This window comes from Echinops telfairi, unplaced genomic scaffold (assembly GCF_000313985.2).
Source record: "Echinops telfairi isolate 266 unplaced genomic scaffold, ASM31398v2 ScPeMD7_3;HRSCAF=10, whole genome shotgun sequence".
Taxonomy (NCBI): domain Eukaryota; kingdom Metazoa; phylum Chordata; class Mammalia; order Afrosoricida; family Tenrecidae; genus Echinops; species Echinops telfairi.
In genome coordinates, this window is record NW_022103899.1 from 50,747,015 (window position 1) to 50,760,720 (window position 13,706).

The 13,706-nt window shown below is 48.2% G+C and overlaps 1 protein-coding gene across 1 annotated transcript in view; it reads right to left on the reverse strand.

Annotated features, from left to right (window-relative positions):
• Positions 1–5,534: 5,534 nt before the first annotated feature.
• The window catches only part of SERPINE2 (serpin family E member 2), a 30,078-nt gene continuing 21,906 nt past the window's right edge, over positions 5,535–13,706 (reverse strand). The window contains exons 5-8 of the mRNA XM_004701647.4: positions 12,230–12,330; positions 10,423–10,509; positions 7,967–8,050; positions 5,535–6,134 (exon numbers count right to left, since the gene is read on the reverse strand). Coding sequence (XP_004701704.1) covers positions 6,097–6,134; positions 7,967–8,050; positions 10,423–10,509; positions 12,230–12,330 — 310 coding nt within the window. The 3' untranslated portion in view covers positions 5,535–6,096. The remainder of the gene's footprint in view (positions 6,135–7,966; positions 8,051–10,422; positions 10,510–12,229; positions 12,331–13,706) is intronic.

The window sequence follows — 13,706 nt, forward strand, 5'->3', positions numbered from 1 at the left end:
GAAGGGGATTTCAAAAAGGAATGAAGAGATCCTAGAAGCTGTCCACAAGCTTTAAAAAGCCCCTCAAATCTGAGGGCCAGCAGATTACGCAATTCATAAATATAGCCCAACCTCTACTAACCAGCATCAGATCAACTGACTTGACAATGACGTCTATGGGGCTCCTGACTGTCTGCCACTAGGACTGTCTTCAGTCCTGATTGTCCGCTTGTCTAGCAAGGGCAAGTGTGAAGGCCTCCTGTTCTTCTTTCTACCTAAGTGGTTAGAATAGATGAGGGGCTTCAACAAGTCTGTGGCATGAAAGGAGTGGCCACTGAGTGACCTCCAAATCACAGTGACTCTACGGAGCGTTCCCAAGACTGTGAATCTTTATAGAAGCCAGCAGCCTCATCTTTCTTCCTCGAAGCAGCTGATGGGTTTGAAGCAGCCAACTAGCATATCGGTCCAACGCCCAATTCACAGCCCCACCAGGGATCCTGATTTTTCTACCGAATCCTTATGAAGAGGAGCCCTGGTAGCATGGTGGTCACACTTTGGGCTGCTATCTGAAAGGTCCTAAGTTGGAAACCACTAGGAGAAAGATGGGGCTGTCTCCTCCCATCAACAGTTACAGTCTCAGCAACCCCCAGGGGCAGTTCTCCCCTGTCCTGCGGGGTCACTATGAGTCAGCATCGATTCAGTAGCAGTGAGGAGTCCTTACTAATTTAACACGCCAAGAGTAATAATGTACGTGGTGTGCAGTACAACGAAGGCGTAAGCTTCAATATCTCATTGTCCTACGGATTCCAGTGTAGTGACCCTAAAGGAGAGAACAGAGCTACTCCATGGGGTTGCAAAGGCTATATATCAGCGGTTCTCAACCTGTGGGTCACGACGCCTTTGGGGGTCAAATGACCCTTACACAGGGGTCATCCGAATCATAACACTAGCAAAATGACATTTAAGAAGTAGCAACAAAAGTAATTTTATGGTGGGGTGGGGTCACCACAACATAAGGAACTGTATTAAAGGGTTGCAGCATTAGGAAGGTTGAGAACCATGGCTATACATTTTTATGGAGACTGATTTCTACATCTTTCTCTCATGGAGCCGCTGGTGGGGAAAAATCACCACCCTTTCCATTAGCAGCTGCATGCTTCACTACTACACCTCCGGTGCCCTTTTAAATGACACATCCTTTTCATCAGGATTAGGGAGGGGGTGGGGCATCAGTGGGGCATCAATGGGGCAGCTCGAGTTATCTCCAAAGAAACAGATTGTCATGGCCAGTGTGTTTTCCCCGTTGTCCTCCCAAATTGGACTGTCTGTCCAAATACACTGAAAGACAGTGTGCTTCCACTTACACATCCTCGAGAGGTCAAGGACGTAGGAGTCATCTGCCAAACGTGCCCAGTGCTCACCTACCGCCCAGCAGCCAGAAGTGCCTCTGAGCTTCTTCAATTGGCCAGACCCCTTTTTTGTAAAGCTTATGCGTTTTTCAATTTTTCATTCTCAGGAAAGCAAAGTGTACCTGGTACAAAATCCACTCCCTGGGGTCTTTTCCTCAAGTTCTGAGGAACTTGGCTATTGCCCCCACCAAGACATTTGGTGTACCATCTTTTCAGAACAAAGACTCAAAGGCCAATGGGGATAAGGCTTTTAACGTCGTTGGTTCAATGCCCATTTCCTGTGTTTTCCATGATGTCTCAGGCAAAATGGAAAGAACCAATCTCACGGGGTGTCAGGAGAGGGGGGCTGGTAGTGGTCCTGTGTCCTCCGAAATCTACCATTTTGTCTCTTTGGGGACATTGCATCCTGACTTCTTCTGTTGGAACTAAGTGTGACAGCTAATCTGTAGGATCCATTGTTTGCTCAAACAGAGTCAACGTGGTTTTCCACAACAAGCCTATGACTTCGATGGCCAATCTCCTCATCTTGGACTTATTTTCGCGGCCCCTCAAGGAGAGCATTCAGAAATGGATCTTTTTGATTTAAGGCAAGGCCTACGGACTCTGATGACTCAAGTGTATCAAAAAAGTCAAACAATGAATGACATAAAATATTTATTTTGAGAGACGCTTGTTTCTCCGTCCAGAGAGTATGCCCTTGCTTCAACAGTCAGTTGTGGTCAAAATCTGGGTGTTGTGTGGGAAGGGTAGAGGTAGGGGAAAGAGAAGTAGGTTGGGTCACATAGATTTTACAGAGAGTATAGTTTAAGACTTTGACATTGTGACTTTTCCCATGATATATCAATTTATAATGTATATCATAAATTTGAAACGTTGTGATCTATAAAGAAAAATTCCCCAAATGACCTGATACATGAAGATGTAATGTATCTGATTAAACATAATCAATTGATACTTTGGGGAGCAGCTCCTTCGTAATCTATAAAAATAGCACGGCTACTGAGGTCGTCTAACTTCAGGAAGGGGGAAGAAAATCAAGATCAAATCCAGCCCAAGCGGATTACTACGAGGTGGAGGTCAGGCATAGTGCAGGCTTCCTAACCAGCTATGCTTCCCACAGCTCCCTCTACTTCTCTGCTGGCTTCAGTAATGCCCCATGATGGCCTCGCAGATCACACTAAGCACACTGGGAAGGCGTTTATAATGGGAAATAACAGGTTCCAATTCAGGATCAGGAGCAACTTGGAAGTAACAAGAATGACTCAGGAGACAGTTCTTCCATCAAGGCAGCTTCTTGTAAGTCAACCCTCAGGCAGGTGTCTCAGCCCCAGCCCTTCTCCTTCTCTGTTTGAGCAAGTTCCAAAGCTTTTCAGTTCCTCTGACACGTGCCTGGAGGCGCGCGGCTCAGGCAGGAACCTCCTGTCTGAAGGCGCTCAGCTCTCTCCCTTAGTCTGGGACCCTCGGCCGCTGGTCCTGGGCTGGTCTCAGGCAGTGCTGTCTTCAGAGTCACACCTGAGACTCACGGGTCTAGGAGGTTCTCTTCGTAGGGACCATATCAAAAGGATGTAATTGACGCCTGGCTCTTACTCTTGATGGGACTGAGGTTCCCCTCCAGCCTCACAGATTAATTCTCTTTAAGCCCAGTGACACGGCAAGGCTGACTGACCCCCAAGAAAGGCTCCACAGAACTGGTCGGCATTGTTCTTCTACAAGGGGTCCATGAACTTTGCGCACAGAGCGGAACTCTTTACCCTCCTCCGTGACTCAGTATTTGCAGGTTATCTGGTACCACAGTGTCCACGCTGACTCATGGTGAGCCTGTGTGCAACCGAAGGAAACAGCGCCCGCTTCTCGCTCCTGTTGTGTGTTTAAGCCCATCCTTGCAGCCACTGGGCTGGCTCAGCTCATGAAGAGTCTCCCTCTTTGCCATCGTGAAAAGGCACAGCCTCAATTATTCTGTGGGATTTACAAATCCCTAGCTAGAAGAGTCATACGGAAGTCATTCACCGCACTGCAGTATCTCTGGGAAAGGATAGTCCCCTAAACAGGACCAAGTGAAGCAAACTCTTTTCTTCGGGACTAAGCTCTGCAGATGTCAAGGGCCCTGGAACGCAGCCTTGTCTCTGCAGCCGCTGTGATATCTACCATCCACTCCGACCCACTTTGTCTCGCTTCCATGTTGTAAATACACTGGTCCCTGAGCTGGTCTGGCCATGTCTCTCCTTTCCAAGTCTAAGTTTCTTAGGGAAATCATGTATTTACTTCTGTGTGTGGCTACAAGCTGCATGGCTGAATGAATGGAGTTTGTAATTCGGGGATCCTTCTATTTTAAATGTTTCCAAATAACTGAATCCGACCCAGTAAAGCAGGCTCTCAAAGGCATTGGTACATGCTAGCATGTTTTCTCAAAAACAAGTGGTCTGAGTAAGACAGCCTCCAAAACAGGGAGAAGCGTTTCCCGTGCCTCTTTCTGTCTCAATCCACCTCATGATTATGCTTCCAAAGATACAAATGACCACGTTAGAGTGTGGGAGGAGTTTTGTGTCAGCTCCGATCTTAGGCGATTCAGGTGCCACACAGGATCAGACAAGGCAAAATGCTTGTGAAGGATAAGGGGGTGGGGGGGGGGGGAAGCAGGAGCAGGTAGAGAGACTGTGCAGACCACCATGTCGGTCTGACATCTGTGAAATGTGAGGGGGAAAGACGGATGTCAGGAGAGGGCTCAGATTTAAGCATGCTTCTAAGTCAACTCTGGGCAGGCTGAAGGGGAGTCCCCAAGTTAGAGCTGTGTCTTACAGAAGTCCCGCTGCCTGCAGCGATGTCCTGCGCTAGTTACCCCACTGGGTGCACATAGGGGCTGGGAGCAGTTCAGGGGAAATGTGGCTTACATTCACACCATCAAAGAGCCAGAGGGCGGGGGCTGGCCTTGGGTCAGGGACCTGCAGCAGGAGACCTGTGCAGTGTCTCCACAGCTACCAGCGGTTTCAGCTAAGTGATTTCCCAGACATAAAATGCATCCATATGAAAAAAGTGCGCGCTGTTTGTTCAAATGACACAGTCATCAAGGCGTGGTGGTACCGGGCAGCCGAGCTTCTCAATCCTACTTCTTACACTCGGAGACATCATGCTCTTCTTTGAAGAGTGCATGCGAGTTTTAATCATGGTTAGAGTGGGATAGCAAGGTTTTAGGTTTTGATAAGAAATATGTTCAACTATTTTGATTTCGTTAAGAAGTGTGGCCAGAGTGCTCCTTAGAGGCAAGGATGGTGAGACTTCCTCTTGCCTCCTTTGGAGATGTTGTCAGGAGAGACCAGTCCTTGGAGAAGGGCCTCCTGCTTGGTAGAGGGGCAGTGACAAAGAGGAAGGCCCTGCAGGAGATGGACTGATATTGTGGTTGCAACACCGAGCTCAAGCGCAGGGGCAACGATGTGATGGTACCGGGCCGGGCAGTGTGTGACACTGCTGGGGGTCGCTATGGGTCGGAACCACCTCGATGGCATCTTAACAGGAACAAGCCACGCCTTGATAACTGAGTGAAAACAAAAATCAGGCCATTTACGAAGCGGCAATGCTCTATTGGTAGACGACTGCTTCTGAGTTCCATGTGGAATATTTTCTTCCAAACACAAAAAACCTTGTCATTTCAAGAAACAAACACTCCAACCCATCCCCCCCAAGAAGAAGTCATTCACTTCTATTTCCACAGTCGGTTAGTGCCTGGCCCATTCTTGCTGCAAACACCCTCACCGCGGCTGAGCAGTCAGCCACCGCTTGAGAAATCAAATGCAGCTGAGGTTAGAGCTGGCTTTACCAGAAGAACGGTTCCTTTGAAGGGACAACTACACCGAGAAGCAGTGGCGCAGAAGAGAGCAGGTGGTCGTCAGGCTCGGAGGAAAAAGGCCAGAAAAACCCCGCAGCGTGGACTTTATTTGTGTAAGTGCAAAGACTTCTTAGAAGAGGTCAAAGCAGTTTTTAAAGGGCCCAAGTCTTTTGTGTATTTTCGCATCAAAGAGAAATGACTTTTTTTTTTTACTACCCATACGCTTTATTTTTACTTTGTACAAAATACAAAAAATGCAAACCCTCAGAGCACACACCGGTAATGACGGGTAGACTGCGCAACAGCAAACCTTGTCTAGCAAGACATTAGTGTTTGATATTTTATTTTAGTGGATATAGACATATATAAAACGACGACCACAGAAGTGAGAGGCTTTGATCTGCAAAACAACACATACTATCACGGGTTTGGAGGGGGCAAAGAAAACCCAAAACAAAACTTTTTTTAAGGCAAATAATATATTTCTTCCATAAAAACATTGAAGCTACCATAAAATGTGTTTTTTATTTCCTGCCACACTGATTAAATTTGTTCTGGGAAGCCGCACATAAAAACAAAATAAACATCCTGAACTGGACGGTCGATACTCAAGAGGGTTGTTAACCTACATCGCCATACAGTAGTTGAAAGGATCTTTGAGACATTGCGAAATTGTTCTATTCATTTCTCAGAACAGCATTCCAGCCCTCTTGGCCTGCTTTCCCCGCAAAACACATCCCAGAACAGAAATGCCAGTGTCACGGAGTCTCTGTTCCTAAGAACTGGTTTTGAAGAAGGAAGCGATGTACCCAGACAGGAAACAGAACGAGGAAAGGTGTCTTCGTAGCCAAGCCGCCTTCGCTTGGGGTGTTTTCTTCCACCTCCGCTTCAGGGTTTGTTGATCTGCCCCATGAACAAGATAGCACCTGTGGAAGTAAACAGAAACAGTGTGTAACTGAGACAGCACACTCCGCAAAGGGGCAAAAGGTTTTATATTTAAGGGCGGGGAATGTTCAAGTCACGTGGAACCTCTTACTCTCCAGCAGCATTGACTGAGAGGACTTTTTGCCACGATGGGAAGGGTCTGTATGTCTGCTCCCCAGTTTGGGAGTCGCTAGTGATACGTGAGGGTGCCTGGGTGGCACTGTGGGGCTGCTCTTGGCCCTACTGGGCTGCTAAAGGCAACACAGGTGGGTAAAATCTACCAGTCACTCTGTGGGAGAAAGAGGAGGCTCTCTGTGTCCTGCGCCCATCAACAGCTCTACTCGGTCCTAGAAGGCTGCTAAGCATCACAATCGTGAGCTTGTATTTTTAGTTTGAGGCACACCAACAGGCTCCCGACTGGCACAGTGGTTAGACCACTTGGCTGCTAACTGGAAAGTCAGCAGGTCGACCCCACCAGCCCCTCTGAGGGACAAAGATGTGGCCGTTGGCTTCCATCCAGGTTTTAGCCTTGGAAACCCCAGGGGGCAATTCTGTTCTGTCTTACGGGTTGCTGCGTGTCCGACTCAATGGCATCGGGTTATACTGTCTCATTTTTCGTGACAGGTGCCGAAGGTTTGGGGACACAATGGTTATAAAGTACAAAAGAAAAGACTGGCGGATAAAACTCAATCAGCCACTCCCACGAAGGAGCCAGGCCTAGAAGCTGCTTCCAAGATGACAGCCCACAAGCACCCTATGGGACAACTACTTGATGGCCCCACCCTCGGCGACAAAGCCTAACGTGGTTCCTGGAGTTCCTGGCATGTGGCTAGGATGATGGAAGATTCTACATTTAACAAGGTACTTGATTTCAATGAACTGCAACATAAAGTCAAACGGCTAGACCTGTGACTGGAGGCTTTTGTGCTGGGTTTGACAGCTCTGTAGCTCGCTGAATTATGAATTTGAAAGCAGCACAAGGTAAAAGAATAAGGGACTGTCCTATGATTAAAAAAACAAGTACATAAAAGCTAAAATGCATTAAGTGCCCACACTGCACCAACACGAAGTCAATGCCTCTCCTTGGGCCAGGCCATCTTGTTTAGTCCCCATCCTCGTACTAAGAAGTAGGAGTTACTGGAATCCTTTTGAAGAGGAAGCTAAGGGACAGAGCCAGATTTTAACCCAGGACTCGGAAAGTCAGGATCTGCTAAACTAACAGTTCCCTGGTCAAAACGACAGCCCAAAGCAGAAGACATATAGCTACTTGCATGGTCTCACCACGGCATTTATTAAACCCACCAGAAAGACAGTGTCCCAGACCTAAAATATCCCAAACCTAAAATCCTACAGTGTTTCCAAGATCCCACAAGTGTCTGAAAACACAGCCTCGATTCTCCTCTCTCTGCACCATGGATGGTTATCGAAAACATCTCCTGACATCTTAAACCAAACATGAATTCAGCTTTAACTCATAGAAAATATCTTTAAGCACTCAACTCTTTTAGGAATGTTCTATATGGGATCAAAGTGCTAACAGTAACTTGATAGAGAGGGCTCTTGTGTGTGTGTGTACGTGAACTTATGCTAATGAAGGAAGAATCTCTCAGAACGAATCAATGCCAGTGACTTGTACAAGGAGAATCGTTGGCTTGTGCGTATTTTGTTGTATATATTACCACCAGCACCAACCAAAGATTAGTGCTTATACATTATTCGGTGTTGCAATTGTGGGCATAGAGAAAGGAATGAAGACCAACGCTGTTGATTAGAACTCCCACTGCCACCTACTTTTCTGAATCCCAACAAGTGGCAAAAGAGGAGAATCTCTTACCTGTAGGGTTATGTCGGATGAAAAAGAGAAAAGGCCTGTCGACGATAAACCAGGGCGGCGAGGACCGTGCAATCAGAACGGCAGCTACGGGGAGAAGGAGAAGGATGTAGCACACAAGGCCTGGCTTGGCACGTGGTTTGCTCCGGGCAGCCTCAAACGCTGAGCTCTCAGGACACAACAGCCCCCAGCCCCAAGGACACTAGTTCCAGCAGGCTCAGTGGTCCCCGTTTTTAGCACCCACACAAGCTGAGCCCGTCACATGCACCACTTCATTTATTTTTCACCAGAGAACACTGTTTTATTAAAGGTGCAAACTCTTCTTGGGATTTCTATGCAGACCGAATGTCAGCTACCATGTCCGAGTGTTTCCACGTCACAAGTGCCCAGGGCGTGCTCGCCACTATCATTAGCTGGCTTTCGTTTGTTCCTTGTGCCCTGCTGATGAAGGCTCCGGTCTTTTCAGCTGACTAAAGACGTGTGTGCCTTCTACTCTGGCTATCCCAGAACCGCATCTAGGGTTCTTTTGCACCTCCTGTGGGGAACCCTCATTTGGGACCTGGTACCTTATGTTGTGGTTCAACTCATCACGTGTAACTGTCAGACCCCCTAAGCAAACTCCTTTGGGTTCCTGGGTCTCAGCTAGGCCTACTCTGCCATGCTGCCTCATGGCGACTTCTGCATTATCATCCTATGATAGTGATGGTTCCTGGGTGGTACCAATGGTTTACGTATCTAGCTACTAACTAAAAGGTGAGCAGCTCAAGGCCATCCAGAGGTGCCTCGGAAGAAAGGCCTGGCAACACATTTTTGAGGATTCAGCCATTGGCAATCCTACAGAGCACATTCTACTCTGACACACACGAGTCAGCGTGGGCTCGCTGGCAACTGGAAGAGAAAGGGATGTTTTGGTGGGTGTATGGTGTGATCAGTCCTGCATTGTTACTGTACACCTGTGAAGACAGCCCCCCAGGAAGTATCCATGATGTATGTTACAATGGAAATAGATGCAGCTATGCCAGGTTAAGCCGCTTAACCTGGGTTCTTAAGAACATACTAATACTGAGCCAGGCTGGCTTCAAGGGCACTGGCCCAGTAATCACAAGGGTCCCCCATTCAGTCTAGTACACTATTACTGGCTTCTTGAAAGTCTAACGAAATTTCTGATGAGAGACTGTATTTTCACTCTGCCCTGGGCCCTGCATATTATGTTGTCGTTTGGTGTTGTCCTCTCAGCGAGCCTATGCACAACAGAAACACTGCCCTGTCCTGCACCATCTACCCACTCACTGCTGTGTTTGAACACATGATGTAGCCAGTCCTAATAGCTACACTGGTTGGCAAAACGGCTTACTCTCGTTAGGCCAACTCTTGATGTGGCTTATATTTTGCCTAGAAAACAAGAAGGCATCTTAAATATCCACGCCCTCTTGTTCTGCGTCTTTGTTTTCAAGTAATAAAACATCGATGTTTATGCAGGAAAGATAATAAAGGGTCTGCCGCGAGTGTACATGTACCTTTTAATGATCACATAGAGTCAGCCCAGCTGCAAGTGTAGCTAAGGAGAGACGCTCCTAGATGTTAGTCAAATAGATTGCTCCCAGCTCGTGTGGATAATTAGGAGGGAGAAAAACAACTTGAGATTGTTCTATTATCTTTTCTCACGGAGGAGAAAACATCTGTGGCTGCTTTCCTGATCGAGGAAGGCTACCGGCAGTTGGCAGATGTCAGCTGATGCGTCAGTCCGTCCTGTGGACACCGGGTTTCGTGATGTTCTGCTGCAGTCCGAAGAATGGTGCTTTTGACCAAGAAGAGGTCAGACTGAGCAACCCCCTGTTCATGGGCCAAACACGTGGGGCCGAATCCAGTGCTTGCCAATAAAGTTTTATGGAAAGCCAGCTGTACCCATTTCGCTCTGTCGCTGATGGGCTGCATTCTTGCTGCGATGCTGAACTGTGACGTTATGACAGCAGCCGCATGGCGCACAGAGCAGAAACCGTGTGCTTGCTCTCCAGCGCTGGAGAGAAAATGCTTGCTAACTCCGTCCTCAGGGAGATGCTTTTAACTCAACAGACTCCATCCTAGTCTCCTGGGGACCTGTCCTGACCTGTGTCTACTCACCGCTGTGGACCCAGGGGGAACCCACAGCGCCAGTCTCAAACAGGGCTCACTACCTCTTTTCCTGGAGGGCACCAATGGCTAAGTGCTTGTCTGTGAGCTGGAAGGTTGGCAGTTTTGGAGCCTCCCAGAGGAAATTCGAAGATAGGTCTGGCGATCCGCTTCCAAAAATTCAGAGCCTTGCAGATCCGATGGGAGCAGCGGTACTCTGTACCCCTGGCATCCCCGTGAGTTAGAATGGCCACCGCAGCAGCCAATAACGATAGGAAGCATGCCGGCCTCACGAAGGAGCAGGGGTGTATGGGCTTGAGGGCCCCACCCTCCCAGGACCCCGTGCTTACTGGTCACTGCTGAAGCTTTGGTTCCATCTTCGCTGACTTCAATTTTCGCTTTTTGCAAGATGTGAGACACGTGGAGGCCTTCCGACCCTGTTTTCCAAAAAGGAAAAAGAAAAACAACGCTTGGAGCGTAACCTCAATGCCTTCCAAATCCCAACTCTTGGAAGGTAGCAGGAGTGACTTTCGATTCTGCTGTATTACCATCCCTGAAGCCCAGCCCCAAACGTTTTAGTGCCTGAATCCATACAATTCAGTTCATTAACAATGATACACACACACACACACACACACACACACACACACATTTCAACATAGGTAAATAAAAGTAAAACCACAACAATGAAAAAACTTTCAAAAAGGAAGCCCAGACACCCCAAAGAAGCATTTTTCTGGGAATGTTGGGAACGCTGGAATCCCAGCAAGGATTGGAGGTTGCATATACAGGCAAGGAAACAGAGGCCCAGAATGTTCAGAAATGTGTCCCCAAACCACACTGTCAGTCACCGGTGAAGTAGTTACTGGTTTTTCATCCCAGAACCTGCTCCGCTCCGAGGCACCTTGGAGAGAGAGAAAGCGCGAGCGTGCGGAAGAGCGCGTGTGGGAGGAAGCCGCACAGGCAGTGTAGACTGGGAGACGCGCCTGGCTCTCCTAGAGAACCAGGTCCCAAAGACAGCTGTGTGCTGGGAACCTGCTAGTCAACTCCCTTCCCTCACCTGCAAATCTTCACACCCCCCACAACACCCAAGAGATGTAGCTTCCAAGAAGATTCTCAACCGAAATCAACGTTAGCCTTTTCGGGACAGAGGTGTGGATGCCAAAGAGGCAAGGTGCTTTTCATGCCATCTGGCTTTAAATTGCCCTCGTGATGCCCGGCTCCACCACCACTGACAGGGACACCGAGCCCCTGGGTTTCTCGGTGCTTCACAGGAGAACCTGGGCAGCTGGTCCTCCCCCGTCAACACCGCATATCTAGACGACAAAGGATCACGGTAAAGGTGCGTGCTATATCAAAACAGTGCTTCTCAAGCTGTACTGGGCGGAAGAATCTCCTTAAGAGAGAGCTTCTGATTCATAGGTCTGGGTCAGACCCAAGCTGAGCATTTCAAACAAGTGCCGGATGATGACAACGCTGCTGGAGATCAGGTTTTTGAACAGGAAGATGGTTTCAGGGCATCAAGAATACCCAGAGATCTAAGATTCTGTACAAGAATCCTGATCAAAGCGGGGCTGGGGAGGCACAGAATGTTACATTCAAATAGAATCCAGACAAGCACCCGAATCAAGTCCTTCAACCGAAAGCTTTCCTGGAAGTCTGCTTTGAGTCCCAAACCATAATTCAGAGCATTGGCGAAGTTATGTCTGCCTTGGGCATTCTGCTCTCTTAAATATTTATCTACGCGGAATCAAATGGAAACGAGCCCCTCGAAAGGTTAGATGAGAAGCAGGGGCGGGGAGTGGAACAATCTGGAAAAGATACAATGTGAAGCCTATAAACAATGTCACACACGGAGAAAGGTAAAGCAGATATCCAAGGAAGAGGCCATTTTTAGGTCACAGAGACCTTGTCTGAAATGTATCCTTGACTGTGTGGGATCAAACGTGAGGAGAAAGGAGTCCTGGCATGGAAACGCCTAACAAACAATAGCATCATTTGGTGCTACAGCAACTCCAACAGCAGACAGCGGAGGGACAACTCCTTCTCAATTGTCACGTTCCTCACTCCCCGCCTCTCCACACACACAGCAAAATCAGAGACACCAGTCCTAACATTTTCTTCAAAGATTAAGAATACGTTTTAAATCAAACATACTTGTTATTTTTGCAAAATTCGCCTTTGATGGTTCAAACATATCGGTAATACCAAGAACTTTCAGCGGCTCCTTCAAATCTGTTTGGGCTTCAGCTGTGAACCTGGCAGAAGACAGAAGACAGAAGACATAGGTCTCTTCAGTGGTGGAGGGAGAATGGTCACAAAACCGATTCTTAAGAAGAAGGATCTGAACAGCCCTCTGAAATGCACCACACATTTTCATCCCCAGATTAAACGACCGTGTGAAGGGAGAACATTCCATCTCTCAAGCACTTAGTGGGCAAAAGGGACAGTCCGTCTTGAGAGCAATGGCGCCCTCTCCCCCCGAGGTACAGCAGGTGCCCCCCCAGGGCTGAGGAAGAGCCTTCATGTGAGCTGTGTGCAAGTGGAGGGTGTTACTGCTCTTCCCCACCTCCAACCAAAGAGCCCGTCCTCTTGGCGGCGTTGTCCTTCTTGGGAATGGTCAAACTCACTGCCTTTGGGTCAGTTCTGATGCCTAGTGACCCTACGGGATAATGATTACTCGCTGGGCTGTTAACCACAAGGTCATTAGTTTGAAACCACCAGCTGCCCCGCTGCAGTATGATGGGGCTTTCTACTCCAGGAAAGAGATGCTAGTCATGGACACCCACACGGGCCCTTCTACCCTGTCTTACAGGGTCGCGATGAGTTGGCATCGACTCGATGGCCCTGAGTTTGGGGTTGTTTGCTTGGTTCTGTTTGGTTTTTAGTTATCCTACAAGACAGAGTCGAACTGCTTCAAATGGTTTCTGAGACTGCACGTTTTTACAGGAGCCGGCGGCCTCCTGGTTCTCCCACAGAGTGGCTGGTGGGTTGGAACTGCCACGAGCAGCCCAATGATGCTTGAGCCATGGGGCCTCCAGGAGCAGTCTAGTTCACACTGAGATTCTGAAAGAGTTTTATGGTTAAAAGGAAGAGGTGGTCGTTACATTTAGATGAAAGGTGGTGGTGGTCTCACTACAGGTGATGGTTTAAATGCTTCCAGGTTTTAACTCTTATTTCATTGAGAAGCTGTTTCATCAGCTCTAACCTAACCCAATGGAGGAGCAACCAGCGAGGTGAGCAGATCCCCATGACTGATGGGCTGTAAAGAACCACCTGCTCTTGGCTCGCCCAGGCCTGTGATACCACCGTATATGTATATGTATTGTATATGAGTACTGCAATAAAGAACTAGTACTCAATAAACGAATGTGGAGTCCCTGGGGGTGGGGGTATAGGCAGTTAATGTGCTGCTTGAGTTTACCCAGAGCACCTTGGAAGAAGAGTGCTGGCAGAAGAGTTATGCTGAGACATTCAGAAAAGAGGACACTGTTCACGGCTTCCTTCCAAGATTTGGGTCAACTGGTCTCTAACCTATTCGAAATGCAAGCTTCGGCATAATGTGGCATGAAGTCTCCTTGAGGCCTGCTGGCAAATGGAGCCCTGATGGTGCAGCACATGACACCTTAGGCTG